The following is a 13,937-nucleotide window of genomic DNA, read 5'->3' as shown; positions in this document are numbered from 1 at the left end:
TGTAATTTCACAAATATTTTCTTTTATTTATTTATTTTTATTGTTTCTTTTATTGTTTAATAGATAAAGGAATGTAATTCAAGTTTAAGACTGCAAATATACTTCTAAAATTCAATATAGTTCATTAAAAATTTATTGGTTCTGTGATTTCACTAATATTTGTTTGTTAAATGATTTAATCTATTATTGACATTTAAAATTTAAAAAAACCCACATGATCTTGTCTAAAATTAAGACTGGAAAATGTATTTTAACAATGCATTTGTTGTGTTTGAAATGGTTATCTGCTTTTAATTACATTTATTGTATGCCCCAGCTGCAGGAATATTACTTCATTTTATTTTTTAAAATTATTTCAAGCAAGAAGACTCAGACGAGAACAGAATAGCAAATCCTGCATACATGTGTATTTACTCAGCAGGGTTAGTGCTAAATAAGAAAAGCTTATTTGCAGGAGAATAAATATTAAAAACAACACAGAACGCTTGCCGCAATATTGGCCAATATATTTGAATTGGTTTTGTGTTTGCTTCACATGACTAATTTGACTTCCACCGTAAACTGTTGCAGAAATTGGTGCTTAAAAATTAGATGTTTAAAACTTCTACAACATAACAAGGTTTGAACTTTTATACATAGATGAAACTGAACTGACAGCCAGTGTGATTCCGGCTGCGTTCAGTTTATCTGCAGACAGGCTATTGGGCAATGTAAGCAGGTACAATAAATGCTGCCTATTGCGGCTGCGCACATGATACAGAAATGTAACGCAGTCTCTGCCTCCAGCTGTGTGCTTCCAATGTGACAGAAAATCTGAATGTTGTCGAAAATCACAAAGTTTAAGGACTTTAAACACCGTACACGATGAAAATGAACAAAAAATCTAAATAGTTACCTTTTAACGTGTGTAGTTGTTAGCTTAATTAGCAAGCTAATGCTAAGGAAATGGGGACTTCATTGAATGTTGAACCGAAGGAAGAGAATATTTGCTGGATGAACTTGTTGACGGAGCCGGAATTTCACCGTAAAAATCCACGGAATTTATATATTTCCACATGGCGGCGAGGATATATGTTTCCAGTAATGCTTTACCAATTGCAAAGAGACAAAAGACCAAAGGCAGCGGCTACGTCGACAGACAACAGGTGAGTTTTCTGTAGCTAATGGAAAATTAGCCGTGTTGCTGTCTTTGTTGCTCTATTTAAAACAAGTTAAACTAAGCTGAGGCAAAATAAATGTATTTAATAATGACGGGGGAACCTACGTGGAAGTGTAGTGAGCTAAGCCAACAGTTACTTTTAACTTCACTGGACTGAAGCATGCTAAACTAAGCTAAACTAAGCTAAGCTAAGCTAAGCTTCACCGACATGTCAGAAGTACTTTAATACACCTCAAGCTACTTTAACAAACATATATGTACGTGTTTTATGTTAGATGTGTAGCAGACTTGGCTAAATCTTCTCCAAAAGTGTCAGAAACAAGTACAACTACTTATCATCTGGGCAGTTGAATATAAGTTTCTGCATTGATATACTTATTTTTATCCTAAATAATGTAGATATAAGAAGTCCAGTTGTTTTAACTGGTTAAACTAGCTTTAAAGAACCAGTTCAACTCATATAAAGAGGAAACATTGATTGTAGCCCCTACATTGTGATTGAATGTTATTAAATACATCAGAACGACTTGATTTTTTTATTCATGAAAGTTATATTTGCAAGATTATAGCCCTTTGGATAGTTTCAAATGGAGTATTTTCTTTGTTTTACAGTAAAACACATCTGTAAATCATGTCTATTACAGTCTGAATAAGGATAATGGACATGCCAATCACGTGTAATCCAAACATCAGAAAGAATAATGTTGCTTATAAGCGTCCTAAATGTTAGACCCTATACAGTGCAACATGCTTTTGGCCACAGTTATTCAGTTAAAACCTTTGAACTTTTAAATCACTACAGGCAGAACATTCGGTGTATTTGCACATTAGGACTGTTTGATCCAGATGAAGGCAGCTGTTGATGTATATAAACTGGCCGATACAGCTTTAACAGGAACTGTGCAATCAGTTTTTCTCAGGCAGTCTCTTTCTGGCATTAGACCGGTGTTCTGGTTTCCCTGGTGATCATGTTGTCTTGTGATGTTTGTTTACCCACCCAGCAATCTCCAGGTTTATATAGTCACAGATATGTCAAACACATCAGAACTGTGGCTGTTAAAACTCACAGAATGCTTTAAAAAAGGCCATGTGTTGGACACTGAAATCCTACTGTTGCCAAGACATTTTAGGTGAAGTTAGACTAAGAACATCGGACATCAGAGTTTAATTAAATCTAAATGTGATTGAGTACAACAGATGCATTGATAGTGGTTAATAGGTTTCTGCATGCAGATACTGAGAGGGTAGCAGCTTCTGCAGCATACCTGCTTGATGTTCTTTGGCTTTCTATTATAACAATATTAAAAGTATAACTAATTAATGAAGTTACTGTTGTTTCATGTATAAATCAGTCCGCATTTTCTGTCATTGTGCAGCTGTCAGGCTGGCTGTCTCTGAGTGACCCCCAAAGCCTGTGTGTAGCGCTCATAGATATGTATAGAAGAGTAGATAGGACACGCTCCTCTGAGCGGAGTGCCTACTGCCACACTAAGCTCGTGGGGGCAAAGTTTCAGTGTTTTCCATTGATGTGTACGGTACGAAAACTAAAATAAGAAGAATGCCGGCTCATTGTGCTGCATACAATTGCACACGACGTTGGACGATCGAGACAAGGAAACTTAGAATGACTTTTCATAGGTCAGAATAGTTTTGGGCTCTTTTTCAATATTAAATCTTGTTGAGAGCTTCCAGCCTATGAGAGCTAGCTAGTTAGCCACTAGCATAGTATAGGTTGCTGGAGTTATTTCAATTATGCAGATATTTATGGAAAATACTGAAATGTGTTGTGCTCATCCAGCCACAGAACTTTCATCCATATTTCATCCTCCCCTCCTCCGTGGGGGAGGTGGGGCTGTGGGCCGGTGGGGCGCCGTGGGGGTCTGCTATGGCCCGTTCTGCTGCGTGGGCCTTGGGGCTATGGCTGTGTCGGGCGGGGGGGGTCTTTCCGAGCTCCTGGGCTGGCTCTCTGCTCGGTAGCTCCCGGGGGGGGGGGGGGGGGGGCCTCCTTGGGCTGGAGGAGACAGCTCCCTCCTTTTGGTGGAGGTTTTCATGCATGCCAGACCCACCACACCGGCACCTACCAAAACTCAATGGAGTGTGTTCCTCCGGTCGCTGAGTCAGTGGAGGTTGCTGGGTTAGTGTCTGTGGATCTCACTCTGCTTCATCTATCCTTTCTGTGGCCTCCTGACATCTTCATGATTGATCCTGTTGGGATTCTGTCGTATCTGGTGTTTGTGAAGGGTCTTAGATTTGTAACTGGTTTTAAGGTGTGAATTAAAGAGCACAAATAAATAGAATGCACCTTTTCTCTCAGAACACTGTCTATGCCTCACCTTACTGTCTGTCCTGTTTACTTAATGTTTCACTTGGGTGTGCACAGCCCTCAATGGCATAATGTAGGAAAGTTTGAAATAAACATGATTGGTTAATTTGCCATGAGGGCAGGTGATGGTCACAGTCACAAATAAGAAAAAAAAAATTGCATGAAGCTTAAGCAATGACACCATGGGTGGTTGGTGTCATTTGTGAGCGGATATGCAGACAAAAAAAGAGCAATTTTTTTATCCTCACATTGAAATTTGAGGTTATGTTTGGATTACATCATCTCAGGAACTAGTAAAGATAAAAGCCTGAAAAACATTCTTTTCCAATATGCGGCTCTTCTGCTACAGATTTTGGCCAATTTGTAGATACTTGGAAATTATTTTTCCACCTATTTGCAGAGAGGTTTAGGTCTTTCCTGTGCTGGAATAAACCTTTTCTTATTGTGTTAGCCCACAAATGCAAAAACTTCTTGCCATATTTATGTTTAGGTACCATTTTGAACAAAACTGTTAACTTCCTTCTACTTTATCAGGCTCAAATGATGCCTCCCTTAAGAAAATCCTGACAGCTGCTACAATCAGGGCAAACTTTACCCCTGTACAAGATGTAAAACAAGTAAATAAACCTAATATCTGTGCACAGGAGTCATGTTAGTGTGTTAGTTATTTTATCTGCCCATTATTGTTACTTTTGGTCCGATGATGTTTCATTTCAAACCCATTGTCTGCAGATACTGATGTTGTAGTGCATCTCTAAATTATATGGTGTAGATGAGGAGAAGTGCAGGTGTCTCAGGTGTTGAGTTGACCTTTAGTAATAAAGCCGATTTCCAAGAACCAAGTGGCTGCTGTGAGTGAAAAACAGGATCAAGGAGGTTTGGGCGTTGATGTGCTGCTACTGAGGATGATGTACGACGTCCGTACTCCAGAAACTAATAGGTGTGGAAGACACAAATGTTCTTTTTATTTTCAATTAGACTTGTTCATATTGCGTTTCCTCTGAAGGCCCAGAGTCAGAGAACAAAATCAATATTTCATCCTGGCAGCGTCTCCTCTGACAGGTGTATCCGTCACTCTGTCATCACCGCAGTCTTCAGCTAACACGTGGAAGTAAAATAATGATTTTTCTTCTTTTTTGATTTTCCCATTACGGTTAAAGAATGAGGGGAGTGTACTGCAGTAATGTGATAAATAATTGGACAAATGTGTAGAGATGACCCCAGCAATTTATTTCAAACAGAACAGAAGAATACTGCACAAGATTGCATCAGCAGAGGTTTATGCATAGACTTTGATTCTGAAAATATCTTACACATCTATTTATTTTTATTCTTTATTAACTTCCTTGCATTTTCATAAACACTCTCTTGTGACGTTCTCATGAATTCTTCATCTGAGTTGTATCAGATGTTCATGCGTTTCTTTCTTCCTTTTGATATGTTCCGTACATCGTTGTGGATAAAAGATTGGAAGTCAAAGCAAAAACATTGCGACTCTGAATGCCACTGCACTGCACACTACAAGACTGTCCACTGTCACTATGGTTGCATTCAAAAGGTGGAAATAAAAGGCAAAATGTATAGCGAGGTTTGCAAATACAGAACCGACGAAGGGTGTTGAAATTATTTAGCAGCAGTTTCAGAGAGAAGAGGAGAAGGTGGCGAATGAAAGCAGCCAGAAGCTCAGGGAGTAGTGCTAAGCTAGGTGCTGTTATGTGATGGAAAAAACAGGTCAACTCAAGATGTTTAGATGACTACCAGCCACCAATCTGAAGGAAAATCTGTATATTTTTTTGTATTTTCATTGAAACTCTAAGCTGTGAAATGCAGACTAGTTATGGCGTTAGGATTCAAATCGGCAACAAGGTAAATTTTGGTGGGTTTTCCCTCCAACTACATCCATGCTAGGCCCCAAGCTGTCCCTTTAACTTGTGTTTTAGCTGTTCAAAAAAGTTCCAGTGGGCAGTAACTTGTACAGGCTACACACGTGTCAATCAGGGATTCAGTTCAGCGCCGGGGCAACATCCTCTGTGGTGTTAGAGGCCTGGGACGTCGAGGACACGAGTCTGTTATCAGGTTTTAGCTTTGGAGAGAGCTGACGGAGCCGACGCAGCGGGCGACTACATGTTCTTGTACATGGAGCGATCTCTGGGGAGCTGGGGCTGGTTGGCCGTCAGCTTCAGGTGGAAGTGGTAGACGGTGAGCGTGATGACGATTATCAGGGCCAGAATGAGGCCCAGGACGAGGGGGAGGGTCTCCTCCAGGCGCTCCCGCTGGTCGGTGATGCACTTGTAGGCTGCAGAACGTGGAATGAGAACCACAGTCAGTGTGCAAAGTAGGGATGAAGACTTTGGTATAATGTGTCACAACATGCCGTGTTTGAATGCCTACAAATCACCGTTTGGTGCAGACTGCAGCAGAAATCCCATGAATTTTCTTATTTTCATTTTTTTGTCAGTGAAAAACAAAAATACTACTCCAGTTAAATCATGGCACGTCAAACTACAATATGGTTTGTTTTTGTGTACTTCAATGGGGACTGAACCAATATAGAGACAATGTCTAATTGTTATTATTTTGACAGATACTGTGGTTTTATTTCTGTTATATTTTTAAAAATAAGTCCAGCTTCAATTCAGTATTTACTGTGTGAGAGATTTAAAATGTGATGAGATTTACCACGTTAGACATCATTAAAAGTGTGACTGTCACAGAAATAGGATGGCATAAATTTGTAAAATCATTGACTTGACAGTTTACATCCCATGTTCGATGAGCTGTGTTATGTAATTCCTAAATTTCAGCTCTTGGTAATTGAATTTTTTCAAAATGCAATTTGGATTTTAACTCAATTATTTGCTCTGCTCTACCAAACATGACCAAAAAGATTCCTTAAAAGTCAAAGATTGGGCGTAGATTTATTCAAAATTCATGGATATTGTCTGTTTTTGGCCAGGTGATTATTCGTTAATCTTTTATGGTGCCTGTCCGTGGAACTATTTTGTATTTTAAGGGTTCATTTTGTCTTGATTAGGGCTTCAGTTAACAGTTTCACCACTGTTCAATCTGATTATTTTTTTGAGCATTCGTTTAGAATATGTAAAGGCAGAGAAAAGTGAAGCTGAAGCCTCTAACGTGATTTCTGAAAGATAAAAGAAATAGGAAAAGATTAACCTTTGACACACTTAAAGTAAGTGCTCATAAATGTTGTAGACTTTAGCTTAAAATGACTTAAATGATTTGTCAGTTTTCCAGATAGTTGTCGATTAGTTTTCTGTCAGCTGATTAATTGATTAATGATTTTAGATAATTGAATAAGTTACTAAATGAGCTGTTAAAGTTTCTGTTGCACATATGTGCAGTTAAACACGATTAAATGAAATCACTGCTAGTTTATTTTCAGTCATTTATTCCTCCTACATTGACAGTTTGAAGAATAACATCAAGACGTAGGTGTTTTCAGTGGCTTTAGTGTCTCTTTGTGGTCTTAGAATTTGAATATTTTATGCTTATTTTATACTCGAATTAGATCTTGAAAGTTGTCATCCTCTTTTGTCTTGATTTTTGGTATTTTGTTATATTATTTTCTGTCTTCCTTTTTTGCACATGTTTGTGTCGTTGCCTGTCTTGTAACATCCTCGGCACTTTGTTCTTCTGTCAGGGGCCTGCTCAGTAGTTGTGGATTGTAGGATGAAGGATAAACGCTGATCATGTTGTCTCTTGCAGGTTTACTTTAGGTGTGTGTTCATCATGTGCGCTGTGTGTATTTTTTGTGTATGCGGCAAAATGCATTCTGAATTTGTGTGTTTGCACAGAAGCAGCTGTTCAGAAGGTTTTTAATTTGCTGAATGGCACAAATTTCACACCCATGCTTCCTCTCGCCTGTCTGTCGTTTTTCACGTTTGTACTGTATTTTCTTCCGCTTGTGTTTGAAGGAAGGACGACACTTAAACCACAACTGGCTGTGCAGTATGCGGCTGGAAGTTGAAGGTGTTCCTCCCCGTGGACAGCAGTAATACACACTAGGAGGAAGCAGTGAAGCGTAGCACAGCCTAGTTTACAGCAGCTCAGGGCAAGCGATTCTTCCAAGGTGATTGGACAGCCAGGTACATTGAGCGTGTCTATAAAAGCTGCATTCAGGTCTAGGATACGACTGCACTCATAAAGTCCTAATGACCCCCCCTCCACCTCCTTCTCTTTCTCCTTTTCTTCTCTGCGTCTCTTCTCCCCTCCATCCCCACCCCCTCTTCTCCTGCCGTCACCCTGTCTTCCTCTCTGCAGCCCTCGTACTGCAGCAGTAACCCCCCAGAGAGCTGTGTGTGAGTCAGACAGAGACGTACAGCTGTAGCACCGTCACCCCCGGGATTTCTCATTATCGTCATCATCTCTGTTGATTTGTGTTATCTAGGAGAAAAAAAAAGTGGCATTGGATTTCTCAAGGTGTGAGCTGTTCTTACGTTCACTGAACATGAAGTCGGAGGCGATGTCGAAGGGCTGGATCTGGATGTCGTACATGGAGACGGTGACGCCCTTCTGGTGGTCGCTGGAGATGAGGGTGAGGGTCTGCTGGGCCGTGCACAAGTAGGAGTGGCCGGCGGGGGTCACCAGGGCCGAGAGGAGATGGGTACTGGCTGTGTGTTTCCCAGCTGAACAGAATCGAACAGGAGATGAAATATGGATGAAGGCATCATGTAGAGGCTAGTTTTAAGACTCCAGTTTAATAATTGTTGATCATTTTCAGAGTACAATTTGAGTGGATCCATGAAAATAGAAGCTATAAAATCATCCTACAAGGTAAAATCAGACTAAACATCTTGCAAAATGGCAATAAAATGCACAAACCTTATAATTTACTTCATGATTTTAATAGTTTATTGGAAGAAATACAGTTTTTGTGCTTGGATTTTTTTTTCATTTTGGCCCCTTATACACAATGATAATATGCGAATATTAAAAGAAACAGAAAGAAATCTGTAATAACTTGCATAAAACTCTAAATTCATGCAAGTGGGAGATACTCATGAATCCCTGCGTGAATCAAACCCTCTAATTCTAGCTGAGTGCTGATGCTGCGATCAAAGCAGGCGGCATGGAAATGTGCTGAGTGGCTTCGTGTACTGTACACAGACGCGGCGGGAGACTCACGGTTGTACGCGTTGATGAAATGCGATGTCTCCGAGGTGTCGTAGACGAACTGGACCCTGCTAATCTTCCACACCTCGATGCCCTTGTCACGGAACTCCTGCAACACGCAGAGACACACACAAGCGTCATACCAGACTTTGGAGAGGGCTGCTTGGCCTCCAGTCAGCAGGAGGTTGTCAAGTATTGTAAGATTTATGAGTGAAAATCTTTGGGAAATGTATTTATTTTAAAATATTCTCCTTCAGCTAATTGATAAAAGCATTTAATTAAAAGAAAAATCTAAATTGAGGGGTTCTAAGTGACAGCAGAAATATCAACATGTATATTTTGTGTTGCATGGCTGTAGAGATTTTAGATTTTTTTTATTGCATTTAGTGATAAATCTGTATGTAAATGCGTTATTGCCGGTTCCTCGCCCACCTTAGAGAAGTAGATGCGGAGCGTGTAGGCGTTATTCTTCCAGGAGATGTGGATTTCTGACTCGGTGCTACCACATTTCCCCTCGATTTCTGCATTCCGGGGCAGAATGAAGGACGCCTGCTCGGTGATCAGCTGCAAAAACAAACGAAGAAAAAAATAGAGACGGCGGACATTTGAAAAAAGTTAAGATTTCGCAATGGATTATGAGTTTTGTGCCATGACGCCCAGTTTTTACGCACCAGCTTACAGTGTGGCCAAATGTATGGTAGCATTATACAATACTGAATTATTGAAAGCACAGTTCTTGCAAATAATACGAGCTTTTAATCTGTTTTAATTAACCAGAGAAGTTTGATACGGAACGTTCTTTTAAAGGGGGCACATTGTGAGCCGTCAGCAATTTACGCACCACCGCGTATCCCAGCGACAGAGTTCAAATGCATCTTAAATTGCTCCAAATTAGATTTGTTCTTGTTAATAAGCGTCAAAACAACCAATGTAAATATATTTCATAGATTTGTCGTATACATTTCAACATTTTACATGTTTAATCACTGCTTCAGTCGGTTTTACGCACGGCGGTTTGATCCAAGTTCGGGCCATTTTACGCAGCAGAGTTTGTTTTTTAAGCCTTCGCGTGTATTAAAATGCACGAGGGGATCCCTTACGTCTATCCCGTTGAGCGCGAGCACGTCATATGGCACGAGGAATTTCACGGCGAATTCCACCATCAGGCATGTCGTGCTGTTCTCCCGGACCGCGAAGATCGCTTTGTCCGGGTTGTTGGAGAGACCGGACAGGTTCTCCCCCTCCTGCTCCGCCAGCACCACGGACAGCGCCAGCAGCACACCTGACAACAGAACAGAACAGAGTCCAAATGAGACATGGAAGGCGGGACCGTTAGTGCACAAACACGCACATGCACAGGCAGACAAACATGCAGAATCAGCAGAAACGGAATCAGGAGTTTCGCTGAAGGTCCCACATCTTTAGATCACGGAGCTCCGTCACCTCTGTTTGCTCACGGCAAAGTCAGAATCAGGTTAAAACACCGGAGACTGAAATCTGCAGTATCAGGGGAGCAACAGAACCGGATGTCTGCGTCCAAACACCAAGTCAAAAACTGCAACTCTGGTCCGAAGACTTTTCTTTTATTATTGCTGGAGTTGAAATATGCCAACTCATGAAATACATTAACACACACACACACACCTCTGTAGTGCCAGTTGGTGCACACGCATGCACGCGCGCGCACGTACACACACTGCAGTGAAGGAGTCACGACAACAGCGCGCACACGCTCCCCTTACCCAACACACTGAACGGTGAAAGTCGGGCGCTCTCCGTGGTGCTGAAACCGAGTCGTCCCATCGCTGTCGGCTTCCCCGGCGCTGGAAAACAGCGGCTCAGTGACTGGGCAGCCTGTGCTGAACCCGCGAAAAGAAAAGAGAGAAAGAAAAGGCGGGCAAGGGAGGAGGGGGAGGCGAGAGAGAAAGGAAGGAAGGAAGGAAGGAAGGAAGGAAGGAAGGAAGGAAGGAAGGAAGGAAGGAAGGAAGGAAGGGGGTAGAGAGAAAGAGCGAGAGAGGAGGATCGCCTCTACTCAGCGCCAAGAAGTCACGCTCAGATCATCGTGAATGCAGCAAAAAAAAAAAAAAAAATGTCTCCAGGTTGGACGTGAGATCCGGTTTGCTGCTGCAGAAGCGGTACCAAGACGTTGTGGCCGTCCGAACCGACCTCCCGTTTCAAGGTTGGCAGGTTTAGCCCAGAGACAGCTGCAAGACTGAACTCCTCCGGCACATTATTAGCGGCACCAATACCGGCGCTCCTTGAGAGGAGAAAGTCCGTAAATTGAATCCTGTAGTGGACTCAGTTATTCCTGCAGTGCTGTAGTCTCCATGTCCGTGGCAGCAGCTGCAGGTTGAAATGATGTATGTCTGGAGGGAAACGCCGACTACTCCTCCTCCCTCCCTCTCTGTTCAACTCCACTTCTGCAAGGTTGCAGAGAGAGCTACAAAAACACACTTTATCTCACATTGAGATTGAAATTTATTATCAGGGGAAGTCGGATTTTATAGCAATTACACTTAAATTTGTGTTGTTGGATTAAGAAGAGATTTCTTTGCTCTTTTCCATAAAGAATATAAAACGACATAAAAATGAAGTGAAATTGACTTTACAAAATGTCATTTGAAGACTACATATTTATGCACACATAAATACAATTTAAGATCGCATAAAGCAAGTGCTTACTGACGTTTTAGAAATGCAGAAAAACATTGACTGTTACTGTAAAATGACAGTGATCCCCTTGAATTTCTCTTAAGCACTCATCCAACAGTGCTTCGTATTCATTTTAGGTTTTATTAACGTTAACAGGAGATACTTGACAGAAATGTGCACTGTTGGGCTGAAAAATACACAGACATGACATACTACAGAATACAAATAAATATATGCTAAATATTTTATTGCCCATCATCTCCCCACCCTCCATGAACACCCCACCCCTTTCCAAAAGGAGTGGCAAACACCGCTGAACACAGCAGCAACCATAAATACAGCAGCTAGAAGTTCAGTTCGTCCTGTAGTTGCAGCCTGCAGCTGCTGCGCGTTTTTACGCACAGTTTATTCAAAGTAAGTTTGTACTGATTGCAGTTGTCTTTTTAGTTGTTTAGTGGTGGTTAAATATTCTTCTTTTTTCATCGCTCTTCTTCGGTTGACAGCTTCTGGATGCAAAATGGCTCAAACTTTTGTTCAACTCTGAGAATAGGAGAGATGGACACATTCTGGGTAATGTGGTCACTTAAATGTGGAGTATTTGGGTTTTAAAGCTGAAAAACGAGCACAAGATGTAGAGTAGAGGTGAATTTAGAACTGCAGTAATTCGGTGTCTGTTGGGATCAGGTGTAAAAGTAAAGGTGGTCTTCATAGCAGTAGATAAGTTCAGGTAAACAGTTTTACGCACGGCCCCCTGCGGCTTTTAAGAGTTTGTTTTTCTGAGACTAAAGTCAAACTCGCATTTAACGGAGCTGATGCTGTCCACGCTGGGTTTACTGTCCACCTGGGGATGCTTGCTCTGAGGAAACGTCTCTGACCGCGGAATCTGCCTCGGATCCTGTTCCGACTCTTCCGGGTCCTTTTTAAACTCCGGGGACGTAAATCGGCGCAAAAGTTTGTTGCTCAACACGGTGAACGTGGTGGCGGCTGGTGCGCTGAGGTGAGGAGGGTCATCTCCTTCACGCCTCCTCACGGTTTTGGATTTACGCGGCGGCAGCAGAGCGCGCTCCGGAGGTGTGTGGCTGAGCATGCTGGTTGGCAAACTGCATCTTTTCTGATAGTAGCTGTCATGAAATGTGCGCACACCGAAGTCAGGGGTTTTTGTTTTTTCTGCTCCCAGCTCGGTGTCACATTTCCTGGCCAGGAGTGGAGTCAGTAAGACGCTGAGAGCAGAGGAGGAGCTGCTGGTGGCTCTGCTCGGCTGGGACGAGAAGAAAATAGATTTTTGAGGCTCACAGCTCTGTATGAGAGGAGGCAGGTGATCCTCAGAGGTGAGTTTTGGATAGTTGGGAGAATGATTGTAAGTTCGGGCGGGAGGTGTAGGAGTGTGAACTCCAGAGAGAACCTGATGCTGAGGAGCTGAGGAAGAACCGTCGTTCTCTGTCTCAAACTCGTCTATAGAGCCCATGGAGGGCCGCAGCGAGCAGGGCAGGTGATTACATGTTTGGAGAACTTCAAGTTTCTTCACTAAGTTTCCAACTTTCCTCTCAAACTCATGAGAGAGTCTTATCCGCGGCTGCGCGTCTCCCTGCGCGCCCCCGTCAGCCTCTCGGCTCTTCTTTGGGTTGTGTGTGAGCGCAGAAATGCACTCCGCGTGTCCGAGGAACTTCGCCACTTCAATGGCAGAGTTTCCAACTTTGTTCTGTCGGTCTATCTGGAGCCCCAGCCTCTTGAACGCTCTCACCAAAAACTCCACAACCGGGGAGTGACCCTCCACCGCTGCGTACATCAGCGCCGTGTTCCCCCACGAGTCCACGACCTCCGGGTCCGCGTTGTTCCGCACCAGGACCTTCACCGCGTCCAGGTAGCCTTTCTCACAGGCGTAGCTGAGCGCGGTTCGGCCGGTTCCGTCCTGCTGGTTCACACTGGCTCCTCTCTGCAGCAGCAGCTCTGCGAACTTACACCGAGTCCCTCCGTCCGGCAGCAGGACGGAGGAGATGAGGGGCGTCTGTGCGCTCTCCGTCCTGGAGTCCACGATTTCTCCATCCAGCGCGTCCAGGACGAACCTCGCCAGGTGGACTTTATCTTTAGACATCGCCTCCAGGAGGATCTCGGTGCCCGTTTGTCCGTTAGACTTACCGGAAGCTTTAAGCATGATTTTAGAGGAATCAGTAATCTATGGAAGTAAACTCATCCCTGTGGTGGTTGGTTCAGCTGCTCACCAAACCCTCCATGCTGGTTTTATAGTGGACAGGAAGCTGCGGGTTTCCAGGCAACGCAGACATAATTACGAGGCTTTGTTCGTCTTTCTAATGGAAATATTTTGCTTTTAATAACAATAAAAGGCTTCGGCGCTGCAGCCTTTTCAAGAGCGGATCTGGTTTATGAATTCAGCAGCACTTGTTGAATGTGATGAACAGCAGTGGTCATTATTTGATAAATCAGTGTGTGGGTGGAGTGTGTGTGTTCCTGTACACCGACAATAAATCAGACCCACAGTGTGACCCCATTCCACTGAGGAGATTTCAGGTGGGATGCAGGAGATGCTCCCCCTGATCTTTACAACACAAGCACCTCCCTCCCTGATGAAAAGCTGACGAAAAGCGCTCTTATGTCTGAATATTGTGTTTTTGTTTACATAAATAAAGACATTTCCTTCAGACACTGATGCAA

General features: G+C 42.8%; 1 protein-coding gene across 2 annotated transcripts; it reads right to left on the bottom strand.

Moving 5' to 3' along the window:
- Nucleotides 1–4,691: 4,691 nt before the first annotated feature.
- lamp5 (lysosomal associated membrane protein family member 5) lies at nucleotides 4,692–13,925 on the bottom strand. 2 transcript variants are annotated; one of them, XM_051937006.1, is made up of 6 exons: nucleotides 13,229–13,925; nucleotides 9,716–9,980; nucleotides 9,048–9,179; nucleotides 8,628–8,724; nucleotides 7,940–8,128; nucleotides 4,692–5,778 (listed from the first exon to the last, which is right to left on the bottom strand). In XM_051937006.1, the coding sequence occupies exons 1-6, from the start codon at nucleotides 13,417–13,419 to the stop codon at nucleotides 5,603–5,605; spliced, it is 1,050 nt and encodes a 349-aa protein (XP_051792966.1). In that variant the 5' UTR covers nucleotides 13,420–13,925; the 3' UTR covers nucleotides 4,692–5,602. The 2 variants fall into 2 exon arrangements, with proteins under 2 accessions (XP_051792966.1, XP_022050106.1); XM_022194414.2 differs by lacking the exon at nucleotides 13,229–13,925 and adding an exon at nucleotides 10,358–11,220 and having other exon boundaries at nucleotides 9,716–9,897.
- Nucleotides 13,926–13,937: the final 12 nt, after the last annotated feature.

This window comes from Acanthochromis polyacanthus, chromosome 16 (genome assembly GCF_021347895.1).
Source record: "Acanthochromis polyacanthus isolate Apoly-LR-REF ecotype Palm Island chromosome 16, KAUST_Apoly_ChrSc, whole genome shotgun sequence".
In the NCBI taxonomy this organism is placed as follows: domain Eukaryota; kingdom Metazoa; phylum Chordata; class Actinopteri; family Pomacentridae; genus Acanthochromis; species Acanthochromis polyacanthus.
The sequence above is the reverse complement of the archived record's forward strand: the minus strand, read 5'-3'. Positions and strand labels throughout refer to the sequence as shown.

Coding starts and splice junctions, on each gene's coding strand:
- lamp5 (XM_051937006.1), bottom strand. CDS start 13,419: ATGCTTAAAGCTTCCGGTAAGTCTAACGGACAAACGGGCACCGAGATC. Junction 9,180..9,715: donor TCGCGCTCAACGGGATAGAC/GTAAGGGATCCC, acceptor TTGTTTTTGCAG/CTGATCACCGAGCAGGCGTC. Junction 8,129..8,627: donor TTTCATCAACGCGTACAACC/GTGAGTCTCCCG, acceptor GATTCTGTTCAG/CTGGGAAACACACAGCCAGT.